The sequence below is a fragment of the Pempheris klunzingeri genome, chromosome 5 (genome assembly GCF_042242105.1).
Source record: "Pempheris klunzingeri isolate RE-2024b chromosome 5, fPemKlu1.hap1, whole genome shotgun sequence".
In the NCBI taxonomy this organism is placed as follows: Eukaryota; Metazoa; Chordata; class Actinopteri; order Acropomatiformes; family Pempheridae; genus Pempheris; species Pempheris klunzingeri.
The window spans coordinates 3,215,098-3,230,029 of record NC_092016.1 but is presented as its reverse complement, the minus strand read 5'-3'; the positions used below and the strand labels follow the sequence as shown (position 1 = coordinate 3,230,029).

Here is a 14,932-nt window from a genome sequence, read left to right as displayed (position 1 = left end):
CGACCTTCTTCCCTGCAACGTTTTCCAAGAAAACTTCACTATTGATAACTACTAACACAAATGATAACTACACAGATTTAATATATTCATCATTTTATGGAACATTCATGATTTAATATGTTCATCAGTATCAATACTAAAATGTGGGATATTCCTGTTTATATTAGATTTAAGTGCACTTTTTTTTTTAACGGTTTCCTCCTGATGTGACGCAGTGACTCCAGATCAGAGGTAGAAATGATCACGACTTCTTCACACTAGATTTTAGTGCTTTTCATCCTGTTTCTCATGAATAATTTTGTGGAAAATATAATGTATCTTATAATCTGCTGCGTCTAAATATTTATATTTAGAAAAATACAAAATTAAATGCATGTGAAGTTTTCTCCCATGTGGTTTGTGTACTGATACATTTTGATTTGGAGTCAGTGCCTCACATTACTGAAGTAAATCCATTATTTTTATTAAAATATTTAGTAAAACACTAGCACTTGAGCTATGTGTGCTAGATGAAATCAATTTAGTGCATTTTTTAAATCATAATTTCCACTAATATTAGCATGAAATAACATTATTTTAGGGTCAATTAAATGATTTTTCTTGGTTCTGGGGACACTGAAGGTCAAATATTGACACCTATCACACCTCAGACCGCCACAGCTCCAGCTTTGCTTTACCATTTATTAAAAACTATTTACAACATGATTCAGAGTTACAGACATCCACACACCTGCTCACACGTGCAGCGATGCACCCGGTTTGCTTCCCTAAACTGAAACAGCAGCAGCAGACTGTCTGCTACAGGTGTGATGACACCACAGGTTCACTGCTGCTGCTGCTGCTGCTGCACGCTCCCTCCACAGCGCTGCTCCAGCCTCAAACTCAAACAACCCGCTCAAAGCTAAGAAGGCAAACTGTGAAGATGGACTGGCCTGGCCGAGGAACTACGAACCCTCCACGTGTCCTTTAACACGAAGCGCTGTGAGAAACATCATCATCATCATCATCATCATCATCATCACATGACAGCTTGCTACTTGCTTCAGCTCGTTTTGGCAGTTAAGACAAAGCAAAACGCAGAGAAAACTACACGTTTTCCTAACAGTTTCAGGCAGTAAATGCTTTCCACACATCACAGAATAGTGTAGGTATCAATAAATAACTTTCTCTTGAACACAGCCGGCACAATATCATGCTCTCTAACAAAAAAAAAACAAAAAAAAAAACGAATGCATAAAGGCTCCAACCCTCATTCTAGATAAGGTGACAAGTTACACTGGATGGATGAGTTCAGAAAGTGCAATTATCTACCAAACTGGTTTGAACATGCACAAATATTAAGTCATATAGAGCCGATACAAACGGGAAAAGACTGTACCTCAATGCATGTAAAGAACGGCTGTATTATAGGCAGGCCGGCGTCCGTTCACTGTATCAGTCGCCTCATGCAAGCAGCTTCAGTCATATCTAATCAGTCTGGAAGAAATGAAAGTGAACACAGAGAAGCTTTTATCTTCAAAACACTTTTAACAGTTAAAAGTGAGCAATTTACTTTTTTGGGGGGAAAAACAAGTTCTTTGCTTCCTGTTTTAGAGAGTTTGATGAGAAGATTGTCGTGGCTGTACGATGAATATGAAGCTACAGGCGGCAGCTTAGCTTGACAGTCTGCCCAGCAGCACCTCTGAAGCTCAGTAATTACACAATAAAACATAATTGTGTTAATTCATGGGCTTAAGAAGTGTTCGCAGCGCCTTTGTGGACTGATATCAACTGATTCTCTAGGCTGAGAAATGTTTCATTTACCTTTAATGTGACACAGAGAACTGTCCATTTCAGAGGGAGACATCTTTATGCAGGGAGCTCAGTGACACAAGCAACAACTGGGATCTCACATAATAAAAACTGAGTGGAGGCAATTGTACGTTTTGCAAAAGGCAATTTGATTAAAGAAATATTAACAGAACTTTAATTTACAAACGATTGTTTGGCCCCACTAAGAAATCTGGGCGACTGACATCAATTCTGCAAATTTTTTAAATTTACAAAATTTCACTTTAATTGGATTCTGGGGGAAAAACTGGCTGCGCTGAACCCGAAGAACAGTCTATCCATGCCATAGTACCTAGCACCATGTTTGCTTCATTTCTTCTTCGTTTAAGTCCTTGATGAAAGAAATGTCCCCTCAGTGCTCTGCAAGCTCCACCAACACAACACAAAAACAAAATGTCGATTAGGGCACAGTGTCCTCGCCATCACGCCCTCCTGCGTTTGTTCGGACTGCTGCAGCGTGCGGTGAGCGATGGAGAAGCAGTTGAGGTACGGGTCTGGAAACGCTCGTCCGGCTCAAAGCAGACTGATCATCGGTCTCTGTGTCGCTCGCTGGTTTTCCTCCAAACGCCGAGGACAAAACTGGTGAAATGACGTTCGTGAACCCGGGGCACATTCAGCAGGCTGCAGGCTCAGAGCAAAGTCCGAGCGACGTATCTGAGGTGCCCTCCGTGTCGGTAAAAGATGACGTCCATCTCGGTGTCAAACAGTGCGGTGACGCAGAACGACTTTCCTTGGCTCGTCTGCAAGAGAAACACAGAAACAAGCTCATCGGAGGTTTTGTTACTGAGGAGATGTTCAAAGGGATCAAACAGAGAAACCACGAGGTCGATTTGGTCAAAAGTCGTTCATAAAGGGGCAAAATGCTGGAAATCGACTGAAAAACGGCGTCAAAAATGGCTCGTGAAGCTCCGTCTGCGGTGAAGTCGGATCACGCTGGTGTCTGCGGTGACCACTTCTTCACAGGTAACAGCTGTTAACAAACCTTTTCCTCATTCTGTACCTTTCCAGGGTTTTTTTTCTTTGTTGGAGTTAATAACACAAGTGCAAACAGAGTATTTCACAATATCACTCCGCCCTAATAAAAGCTTACGTGTTGTTATCAAATGCAAATAAGGAAAAGCTTGGTTACTAAAGACAGTCAGGACGCTAAAGACTTCATTTTCTGATCAGTACGTTTTATATAAACACTGAATCACATGACTGTTTTAGTCTGTTCTGCCTCATTGTTCTGGTTTTACAGAACATTTATTGAACAGTTTAGTCTCTGTGCTGACTAAGTTAGCGCCTAGCCTGTGAAGACAAACATTTAGCCGCTGAAGAGAGACAGGAGCTGGTGGAGACCAAAACAGAGCTAAACTTAGGGTTAATTTTGGCCAGAAACACGACTACAATATAAGGATGCAGCTGCTTTGTGCAAATAGTTCTTTGCAGACCTGTGACAACTTTCTAACAGCAGCAGTAGTGTTCCCTACCTTGACGGTGAGCTGCTGCCTCGGACTCAGGCTGTCCGGCTGGGTGATGGTGAACTTCTCCTTCCCGCTGAGCTCCAGCGAGTCTGCGGTCTGGCCGGGCAGGAACTGGAGCGGCATGATGCCCATTCCCACCAGCTGGTTCTTGTGCAGCTTCTCAAAGCTCTCAGCGATGACGGCGCGCACCCCCTGTCGACCGCAGAGACGCAGGTGAGCGGCAAAAACAAGCGAGAGCTCAACGAGTATCAGAATAATTAATATTCTATTGTAGGAAAAGAAAAAAGAAAAGGTCTAGGTGTTCACCAGCAGGTACGGTCCCTTGGCCACCCAGTCCCTGGAGTTCCCAGAGCCGTAGTCTTTTCCCGCCAGGATGATGAGGGGAACGCCGTCTCTCTGATAGCGATCAGCTGCCTCGAAGACATCCAGCTGGTCACACAAACAGGAAGAGGACACGTTATTAGCAGCAGGAGGTCTGACACTGCAAAAAACAACCAGATAGTCCGCTCTGAACCACACCACAGCCTGCTAAGGCTCAAAGGTCAAACGTCTGCCGGTGTTTGTATTAGCCAACATGTAAAGAACTGCATAGACTGTGATTAAGTTGCTCTAATAAATCCACCCCCGTGTTGCTGCTCCTCATACGGTCACACTCACCGTCTGGCCTGAGGGAATGTGCAAAGTCTTAGGGCTCGGTTTGCCGATGAATCGGTTCTGGAGCTTGATGCTGGCGAACGTGCCTCTGGTCATCACTGCGTCGTTCCCTCTGCGAGCACCATACGAGTTAAACTCCCGCGGCGTCAAGCTGAGGAGAAAAGTGAGAAGTAAATAAATCAGAACACTTAAATCATTTTCAATATTTATTTGTCATATTGTTTATTATCATTTCAATGATTGTTTGATTCTTAATGATTAAGTTTGTTCTGTTTTTGTCATGGGAATATAGATCTCCATTAATACTTTTTTGTACTTTTAATTAGCAAAATTAACAACTTTTTAACAACAGTTTTTGCTGAATCTTGTTCCTGTTGTTTTTGAGCTGAGAGGATTTGGGGGTTGGTAGTCAGAAGTCTTGTGTATCTGTGCCATGCAGTAATTAGAAAATACCGTACATCCTGTTGCCAATCACATTCTAGTATTCTCCAATCTGGACTTGTGATGGGAAACTGACCGTTTGCTCAGCAGGTACTTGGCAGCGGCGCTGACCCTGGCGATGCTGCCCGCTGGTGAGATGTGGTCCGTGGTCACTTTATTCCCCAGGAACAGTAAGACGTGAGCGTTCTCTATCGACTGAGGAGGAGGAACCTCTTTACTCTGAGACAAAAGACAAGCGGAGTTCATTCGATGTGTGAAATCCGGAGACACGGCTAAATGGTGATGAGCGCGACGGTCGGAGGACTTACCAACTTGTTGAAGAAAGAGGGTGAACGGATATATGTGGACTTATGATCCCAGGGGAAGACCACCGAATCTGGACATTCAATGTTGTTCCAAAATGTGTTCCCTTGCTGGAGAGCGAGCACAGTGGGGAGAAAAACATTTAGATCATGCGAGAAAGAAAGAAAGAAAGAAAGAAAGACAGAAAGAAGCGTCCTCACCTCCATCCTTCCTCTGAGATCCTTAAAAATGGAGGAGATGACCGTGTCCTCTTCAGTCTGCCGGACCTCCTCCCTGGACGGCCAGATGTCACGCAGGTAAACCTCCTTCCCCTCTGACGTCACACCTGCAACAACAACAAAGTTAGCATCATAAATATAATAGAATATCAGTGATCACTAATAAACCACGGCTCTTCCTGTCAACATCTTCGTTTGGTTGTTATTTAAGACGTAGAAATAAGGAATGTTTAATATATTCAGATTTATAAATTCTCCAAAAACTCCACTGACGAAAACAGAACTTTTTTCTTGCACAATACGAGACTTTGTGTGACTTTGGTGTTTTAAAGGCTCAGTTCAGATCTGAACCAACATTTTAAAACACCAAAGTCACACAATAACACAAACAAACTAGGTAAAATGACTGTTTTCTTCCCAAATGGAGTCTGGTGGATTTGAAGAGAACGATCTAACAGCCGTTTCTAGCTAAACAAAAAGGATCTTACAGGTGTGTCTCTGTAGGGATCCTTTCCATAATGTTGTCTGACACTTAGAATAATAATCTGGGTCATTTTGCACCCAGAATTGTTGTTGTTATCCTCAAAGAAAGGAAAAATCAACCCCTCATGTTAAGCCTTAAATGATGGTCCTTCTCTGCAGTATGTTTTATACACAATGACTTAATGAGTGTTATCACTACCACAGAGCTTTAGACCTTTAAGTGCTCACACTGCTCCTTTGTCACCTGATCTATGGCTGAAGCGTGTCTGCACAGGACACTGAACCACTAAGTGTTTTGTGAGCTCTCTGTAATCAGCCAAATTCCTAAAATCCACCGATGACCCTCAGCTTTTAGAGGAGCAGCTCCGGACGTGTGCCTTCCTTACCCAGAGGCTCTTTCTCAAAGTTGATTCCCACAGTGCCTGCGAGAGCATAAGCCACCACCAGGGGCGGGGAGGCCAGGTAGTTGGCACGCACGCAGTCACACAGGCGGCCCTCAAAGTGCCTGTTGCCGGATAACACTCCGCAGGCCACCAGGTCCCCCTAAAGCACAGCGGCTCGCGTCAACATTTGATTGTTGTGAGATGCATTCCTCTAAAGAAAGGGCTTGATCTGGCATCGTGAAGATCTTACCTGTTTGATTGCGTCCACGACAGCTTCTGGTAACGGAGCCGTGTTCCCTACACAGGTGGCACAGCCGTAACCAATCACCTCGAACCTGACGGGTGAAGGACGGCACAGTGTTGTCAACAGACATCAAATCACTCACACTTATATCTCGTGTCTGTGTGCAACCTCTTTTTATAGTATAAAATCTAGCTAAATTAAAAAGTGACAATAATCTTTACTGGGACGTTTCAAAATAGTAACAGATAACATTTGCCAAAATTACAGAACACTGTTGGTTATGTCATGTAATCGCATATTTCCTATTTCCTATTCAATCTACAATCTATTTCTCCATATAAATATAACAAAGAAATAGTTGAGTTTAATATATTTTTGTTTTTTTAGATTTTATTTCTGGAGGTTACAGCTTGAGATGCTACGCTGGCTTCATTTCTACCAGCTAAAGCTTTCCATAAAATGTAATGGTGCAACCTGATTTGGTAAATCACTAGTGTGAAACTTAAGGAGGTACTTAAGGAAGAACTACAAGCATCTACTGTTGGGTTACTATAAACCTGCACTCAGTCACAAGTTAATTAGTCACACCATGTGAAGATTAACGCACTCTTATACAACCCTGCTGCAATAAATCTGTCTCTCAAGAAGGTTTTATTGTTCAGTTCTCTCTGAAAAGTGTTAATTATCGTTCCGGTTGCATTTGAACTGTACAGGATTATACAGAGAGGAGTTTCTACTGTTCAGGCTGCCCTCATTGACAGAGATAAGGTGGACAAAATAATAGAAACACCTGTCAGTACAAAGCAAAACTATTCAGCAGCAACACAAACTACATCCTGCAAAATGACCGTGTGAACTCTTTCAAAATAAAAGCTTTAGTCGACTACAGGCTGAACGGCATATACATGTTTATCCCTGGTCAATGCCTTGGTGTTATGTAAAGTATGTAAAGTGTGTGTGTGTGTGTGTGGTCACCGTGCACACATGCTCACCCCAGCTGGCTAAAGTAAGGCAGGACTCCACTGGTATTGAGGTAGTGAGTGACCATGCCACTTCCAGGAGCCAGGCTGGTCCGGATGTAAGGCTTGACGACAAGCCCCGCCTCCACGGCCTTCTTGGCCAGCAGGCCTGTCGAAACACAGCTGTGTTATTCAAACGTGCCCGTAGTAGGTCACACACAGAGAAGTTAAGCATCATGACCGTTTGTGAATAACAGAAAGGAGAAAATCCAACTTGAGAGAGCAGCTTTCATACTTGAAGGATACTAGAATACACCACGACAGTAGAATGAACAGTGAACTGATGTACTGACTCTGGCAACGTATCAGTTCCTTTACCTGCAGTCAGCATGACAGACGGGTTGCAGTTGTTGGTGCAGCTGATGACAGCGGCAATGACCACGGAGCCGTGGGCCAGCTGGTACTCCTGACCACAGTGCAGGAAAGGAACCCGCACGTCCTGCTTCTCCTTGGAGATGTGGAAGCCTTTGAAGCCAACCTGCAGGTTAGACAACACTCAGCTATTAGCATGACCAACGCAACAACAGCAGCTCCATCATCTATGTCAGTATAACCCTGAACCTGAGCCAGAGTTATTAGTGAGGGACTGGCAGAGTGAAGACGTAGATATTAGAATGAAAGTTTTATTGTTTCTTCTCTGTTACCTTCTCGTCAAGACAACTCTGGAAGTCTTTTTTCATGCTGCTGACTGCCACTCTGTCCTGAGGCCTCTTCGGTCCGCTCACATAGGGCACCATGGAACTAAGGTTGATCTCAATCACCTGCGCAAAGATAAATGAAGAATTAGAGGGCAGCTACATTATTTTGAGAGTTGTTTTGGTTATTTTAGATATGATATTTTAGAATGATAATTCTGTAGCTTCAAATTAACATTTTATTTGTTATCACATCTGTAAATTCTTTGCTTTCCCCCATTTGAAAAACCCACCAAAAGAAAAAAATCGCCCTTTAACTCCTCTAATGCTGCACCTTTAGCTTATTTTTGAAAATGTGGCCATCAACGAGGCACTTCCAACCATCATTACACAAAAAAGGTGAATTACTCGACCATCTCTTCTCTAATCTTAATCAAGCAAAATGGAAAAATTAAGGAAAAAACCTCTCTGACCCTCACTTATCGTGTTTTACTATTATTCCTGAGAATTCACATTACCTCAGAGTACTGGGGGTCCTCTGAGGGGTCTTCATAGCTTCGGAAAAGTTTTACAGCCTTCAAGTAAGACTCCAGCAATTCAAGTTTTTTCTGTGTAAAATCTGAATGCAAGGTTATGACACGTTAGTCAACAATCCCAAAAATGCTGGCCAGAAGCTTCACAATTATGAGTACCTGGTAAATTCAGATTGAAAATGTCAGAATGAATCCAGGAATAAGTTAAGTCAATAAAGTTGAATAAACTGATAAACTGCTTGGGTAAACCACTGTAACATGTTGAAGCTTTGAGGCAAAAATCGTATTAAACCGTGTCACTTTAATGACTCACTCGTCTTTTTAAAGTGCTTGAGTGTGACTTGGTCGACGGGGAAGAAGCTGACAGTAGCGTTGTACTCCGGGCACATGTTGGCGATGGTGGTCCGGTCAGGAGCTGATAGCTGGGAGACACCAGGTCCAAAAAACTCTACGAACTTCCCGGCAATCCCAGCTTGCCGCAAGTGCTGGAAAATCAATGTTCATGACACATTAGTGCATTAGACACACTATCAATCATATAAGACTGCTGTGATCTGTGATCAGGTTTGTTTGGGCAAGTTTGCATTTGTGCTGAGTATCAGAAGCTTCATGTTTCAACCATTTATCCACTACTTTTAGCCAACTATTACAAACCTTTACCCATTTTAATTGTTTATTCCTTTTATATTCCTTTTTTTTTGTGTGTACATAGGTTTTTACCACTGTATATATTATATTATATTCTGCTATTTCATTTTTCTAATTCTATTATATTCTGCTATTTAATTTTTCTAATTCTTAACTGTGTGCTTTTATCTTTTTTGTCTGTCCCTTTGAGCTGCTGTAACAGCAAAGTTTCCCCACTGAGGGATCAATAAATAAATAAATATCTTATCTTATCTACCATAACTACAAATGTTTCCAATACATTTGAACTGTTTGCACATCACTATTAGGTGACTAATTCAACCATTTAGCTAAATGTTTCAATGTTAATCCTACTTTTAGCTAACTGTATAGGCTTCCCAGCTTGCTTACCTACTAGTTTTCCCATGCCAACTGCAGAACTACCTCCTGAGGTAATTACCCACAAGAACCCCTGGAATCACTGCATTAGTACACAGTTCTTCCTGTAAACAGTGCCAACGACTGTGGAAAATGTACATTTTTGTACCACAACAATAGAGGATAAACTTAAGTAAGTTTTGAGTCTTGCGTTTATAAATTTGTCCGTGCCTACATGTAGTGACCTTTTAGCTGGAGGTGTTTATGTTCCACTGTCCTCCACTAGTGAGGTGTGAAGACAGGAAGGCCGGCAGAGCAGTGGTACCTTTGTGATGCCGAGGACGATGTCTATGGAGGTGGTTAGGGGGTTGATGGAGCCCACCAGTTTACAGCCCACCACCTGAGGAAGGGTCAGAGACACTGGCTGGCCCAGCATCACGGCTTCTGACTCGATTCCCCCGACACCTGGTGGAGGAGGGGGAGCAAAAAAAAGAAATCATAAAGACGTGTTTAAAACTGACGTAACTTGTGTAGCATTTTATTTCCTCTCCTCGCTCCTCAGAGAAGTAATAACCATCAAACTTGGTTCTACGTTACAGTTCTTGAGAAACGTGGTAAGAGCTTTAAGGTTTAAAAGTGGCTTACCCCAGCCCAGGATGCCCAGGCCGTTGATCATGGTGGTGTGTGAATCGGTTCCCACCACACTGTCCGGGTAGATGAAGCCGTCGCTGACCTGAACCACCCTGGACAGATACTCCAGATTCACCTGGTGGACCGCACCGACGTCCGGAGGAACCACGTTCACGTTCTTAAAGGCTTTTGAACACCACTGTTTGGTTGACATACAGGAAAAGACCAGTAGTTTGAAAAACATTTAACTCTGTGTCTCACTCAGGGCACAAACACTGTTTTGTTCTGTTCTCTAAAATGGGAAGTTTATTTACTTTTCATTGAAAGACACATGCAGAGTGATTCCCCTTTTTTCCCCTGTCTTTATACTAAGTCAGCCAGCTGCTGGTTGTGGCTTTTTATTCAGCAACAATGAAAGCTGCATCGATTCTCCTCATCTAACTCTCACCAAGCATATTTCCCAAAATGTCAGACTTTTCCTTGAAGACATTTCCTCTCCCTCTGATATGATGCAATAAGACAGAACGATTACTTTAACCCAAAATGTTTTGCCCTTTGCTGTACCTTAAAGAACTGAAGTCTCTCTTTGTTTCTGATCAGTTCCATTTCCTGATTCTTCAGAGCTGTTTCAGTTCTGCCAAAACAGAACAAGTAAACAGTAAACATGATAAAGTTCTCAGTCAGTGATAACGTCATACTGTATGAGTCCTCTTCATGAAAGATTCTTTAAATTCTAAAGCGAGTTTGTAGATATATATATCACATCATTTTGTCGTACTCTTGTGATATCAGCAGACTAATGTAGCAGCCCCGTGTCAAACTCACTCAGACACAGGCTTCAGGTGGAAAGGGCAGAGGAGCGGCGTGTTCTCAATCTGCTGGACAGAGGCTGAAGGTCGACCCGAGGACGCTGGAGGGTCACTGCAGGAAGCTTTACTACAGGAGCCCCGCTGGCCCCCACACTGTGAGCCTCCTCTGGACAGAGGCCTGGAGGGTGTGGGACGGGAAGGACCCTGACCCTGGCTCTGGTTCGGGCCATCCCCTCCACCTGGGTTTGGAGTATTCTGTATGGCACTGTGGATGAAAACAAAAGAAACATTACGAATGTAATATTACAAAATGTATTAAGAAGCTCGTTGTCGATATATAAAAAGAGGAAATGTGAACACAAACACACCACTTGCTATAATCGATCTGTAATGAGTGGTCAACGATGAGGTCTGTGGGGCATTTAGGGTTGACCAGGCCGGGGTCCACGCCATGTTTGGCCACAGCGTCCCTCATAGCTGCCAGGTCCACCATGGCAGGAATACCACTGTCAAAGGAAACAGGGAGAGGAAAACTTTACAGGACATCCCATCACTACATCATCCACTCGCAAGTCTCTAATTGAAGAGAAACTAGTTAAATCTCAATAAGACGACTAGTGTTGAAGCAATCGTGGTGAAACTCACGTGAAGTCCTGAAGAAGGACTCGCGCTGGAGAGAACGGCACCTCGGCTTCATTCTGCTGCTGCTGCCAGTCCAGAATGTTCTGGACGTCTTCCTCTCTTGTGTAAAAGCCATCACAGTTGCGAATTGCCGCCTCCAGTAAGACACGGATGGACAGAGGCAGCTTGTCTACGCAGGGCAAACAAAAAAAGATGGTTTAATTTCCCACAGCAAACAGTGTGTCATTTAAACTAATCATTTATTAGCCGTTCACTGTCCTCGTTACACAACAGTGTTTAAGAGCATGGAGAGACAAGCCAATGCAGGTTCATAAAGGTTAATTTAATGTTTGCACAGCAATCTGGAAAAACACCATTGGTAAACATGCAGCTTGTGTGGCACAATATGCTGATAGATTTGTAAGGTACAACTACTAATTCTACCTGCAAATGGTCTCTACAGAGGGACACGTTTATAATCACTGCATCCTTTCTTTTCGTCAGAGGGCCTGAACTCACCGTATCTTTGATCATTTAATTTCTGTGGATTGAAGAACTTGATCCTGCCATCTTTCAGTGTGTCGATTAGATGGCTGTATGGGTGCTCTGCAGAGGAAAAACACACACTTATCAATGCCAATATAATTCTCAGCTTGCGTGTTACCAGCACAGGTACTTTCCAGATCTGTTTTTTGCCTCTGCATGTCTGCTTGCAGGTTTACTTTGTGAGATTTAAAAGTTAAGCCCAATAATATCAACAAATGGTCCTTACCTTACAAAACCTAACCTTACTAACAACATTTACCCAGCAGAGATCTCAACAAGCCAGTTCAGACATGGATGAGGATTAAACCATCTTTAAGAAACTGGGCGAGAGGCCCACTTTTCTGTGCCCATAGTTCATCCATACAATTGGCTTATTACATACCATGCTGTATTAGTGGTTATTAGCAGCTGAGACATTCATCTTCAGCCAAACTTTGAATTAGACCGTACTGCAAATAAGCTTATTGGATAATGTAACGATAAGGAGTGATTTGACAGCGCATTTGAGGGCAGAAAGTAAATGCAGAGAAGAGAGAAATCTTTCAAGTCTGATTTCTTCCTTTGTGGCCTACACATGCAGTGAAATGAGCTCAGGCAGGATGTGGTTACCTTAACCCAAAATGTTTAAAAATTAAGATTATGAAAAACTGTAAAATTGTCCTGCCTCTGGTTATGAGAGCAGTAACATTCTAGGTTTGGGCCAAGAAGACAAATTAAACTGTAAACTGAGGTTATAGCTGTTATATTTTGATGAAATTCTCCTTTAACAGAGTGAAAGTATGTGCTGAGGCCTTGTGGAGAGAGCAACAGGACATCATGCTGTACGTTTGTCTCTCAGGTTACTAGCTTTGATAACACCTTTGTGATTCTTATGAAACTAAAACTGCACGCTAGACTTGCCCAATATGCATCAAGTATTGTTTTTAAAACGACCATATATTGTCTTTTTTACAACCTGTGTAGTTACTGAATAAATACAAAAAGGTAGAATGTCTTCAAGAACAATCATGCAGCCCTGTCATGCATGTACACACATCACAGAACTGGTTTTGTCTAATTCCTACAAATCTGATGAGAATCAAATGTGAATGACATGCTAGGGGTTTCATATCGTCTCCATCTGCAGTATTTCCTCTAAACACGTTCACTGGTGGTGGGGCAATGCAGCAACAGCATTGTCATGGCTGCTGAAGAAGAAGGCAAACAAACCAAATACTGTAATTTAGCCACACCAACCTACACAAGCATAAACCAGTTTTTAGACAAAGCTTTTATCGTCATTTAAGAGCTGTGTGTGTGTAATTTGAACACACACTCGTGCCAAGTGTTACATTTAACATTTTATGTGGAGTTTGGCTTCTTCTGGTCAGAAAATTCACAAGCAGCTTGTCATAAAGTCATAAGCCATAACTACAAGCTACAGAGGAGCGACTTCTCTCTTCTTCCTGTACATCCTTTAATATTTGCACATATTTTTACATATCAAATATTTCACGTTGCACATTTTCCCTTGCCTTGTTGCATATACTTTCTTAGCTGTATACACTGTATGTTAGGATATCATATTATGTCAAACAGAGTACAAGAGCGTCAACAAATCATTTGACGGCACAATGTGGGGAATTGAGTGTGCGAAACAACAACCTAAAGTCAAATAATCCTGCTTCACTGAGAGGCTTTTGTCAGCTAACTGTATGCAAAAACTAAAAGTCCAATCCAAATGCAAAGCAGGGAGAATGTAAAACATGCAGGACCATATGCAATACTATCTGAAACACAACCTAACAAAAACACAGGCTGGGAACTAGTGAGATCCTATGGACATAAATAGGGAAACCTACTGGAAATCCCTTATAATTGATAGACAAATATTACAGACTTCACTCAGTGCAACACTATCATTTGTGTGATTGTCACAGTTGGCCCATAATCCCATTTCCAACAGCCCCGTTAGGTGCTGAAAGAAAAACAAGTCCTGGTATTGTTGCACATTGACCCTGAGATTCACGTAAATGTAAAAACACACTCAGTAATGACACACCGACATGGCAGGGATACTATAAGTGATGACAACAACAGTGTGAGAGCACATTGTCATGCTAAACCCCCCCTGCGTGTGTCCTAATGACAGCTACAAGCTACAAAGCTAGCTAGGGTTTAAGCAGCTAACACTGGTCCTTATCGAGAGGAGCACACTCGGGCTAACTAACCACTTATCGTGCTACTGGCCGGACGTCTTGAGGAGATAAGAAAAACGCAAGGCAATTAGCGCACACTTTAATTTGAGCTAGAAAGCACGTTAAAGTTGTGATATTTCGGCCACAGCGAAGACACATCCAGCTCGAGCCGTTGGCTGATTTAACAGTTATAGTGCAAACACTGCCAAGCTAGCTAGTGTTAGCTTCTGTGTCTCCCAACAGTTTGACGCCGGTACACGTTATGTAACGTGAACTAAACGCGAGCGACAATCGTTTTTCAGCGGCAAGGAGCCGTTTTGTAATCGACTCCCGTGTTTAAAAGCTTGCGGGCCGGTCGGACGACGGCGCGCTGGGTAAGGTTAGCAGAAGACACCTCTTTACCTTTGACTGGGGAAGTGAGCGCCATGATGACTTCTGAAATCAACACGACCCGTTCTCACGACTGCACAGGCAACACCGGAGCCGGCCAATCGGAGCGCAGGGGGGATCCGTGCGGCCACGCCCACTCACTAATTACCGACAGAATAAAAATAAAAACGGCCTCAATAAAAAAAATAAAAAATTGTTTTGATGTTGAACCGCCTCTGAATGTCGGGATCGATCACCTTCACCTGACGTGACGCCTCCCGACCGGGTCGAGATCGCCCGCGTTGCCCAGCAACCGCTCTGTGCGTTTAATTCGCAGCGCTGATGGAACGAGGACGACCGTCCGTCGCCTTGGCAACGGTAGCTTTTAAATGATGATTAAAAAAAAAACATTTTATATTATAAGATAAGATAAGATATATTCGTCCCACATTGTGGTAATTTGCAGCAGCAAAGAACAAGGATAGGATGCAAAGATAAGTTTAACAGGTGCCTATATAAGTAGAATATGATATGAATAGAATAAAAAGGTTATGTAATATATGTAA

At 42.7% G+C, this 14,932-nt stretch overlaps 2 protein-coding genes across 2 annotated transcripts in view; both read right to left on the bottom strand.

The window, feature by feature from the left end:
* sin3aa (SIN3 transcription regulator family member Aa) overlaps positions 1-14,932 on the bottom strand; it is a 138,037-nt gene that overhangs the window by 56,310 nt on the left and 66,795 nt on the right. The gene's annotated exons all lie outside the window — the stretch shown is intronic.
* ireb2 (iron-responsive element binding protein 2) lies at positions 662-14,442 on the bottom strand. Its single transcript, XM_070831071.1, has 22 exons — positions 14,400-14,442; positions 11,794-11,880; positions 11,299-11,464; positions 11,022-11,159; positions 10,670-10,918; positions 10,409-10,478; positions 9,860-10,043; positions 9,540-9,679; positions 8,523-8,694; positions 8,195-8,295; positions 7,686-7,802; positions 7,360-7,519; positions 7,015-7,150; positions 6,029-6,113; positions 5,782-5,938; positions 4,895-5,019; positions 4,700-4,804; positions 4,468-4,610; positions 3,954-4,101; positions 3,603-3,725; positions 3,303-3,488; positions 662-2,570 (listed from the first exon to the last, which is right to left on the bottom strand). The coding sequence occupies exons 1-22, from the start codon at positions 14,422-14,424 to the stop codon at positions 2,460-2,462; spliced, it is 2,928 nt and encodes a 975-aa protein (XP_070687172.1). The 5' UTR covers positions 14,425-14,442; the 3' UTR covers positions 662-2,459.

Bases quoted from the DNA above. Each gene is read 5' to 3' on its own strand.
- ireb2 (XM_070831071.1), bottom strand. From the start codon at position 14,424: ATGGCGCTCACTTCCCCAGTCAAAG. The intron at 10,919-11,021 runs GTGTGTTTGTGT...TTTCATCCACAG, and splicing joins CAGATCGATTATAGCAAGTG to TGCCATACAGAATACTCCAA. The intron at 3,489-3,602 runs GTGAACACCTAG...TGCGGTCGACAG, and splicing joins CCAAGGGACCGTACCTGCTG to GGGGTGCGCGCCGTCATCGC.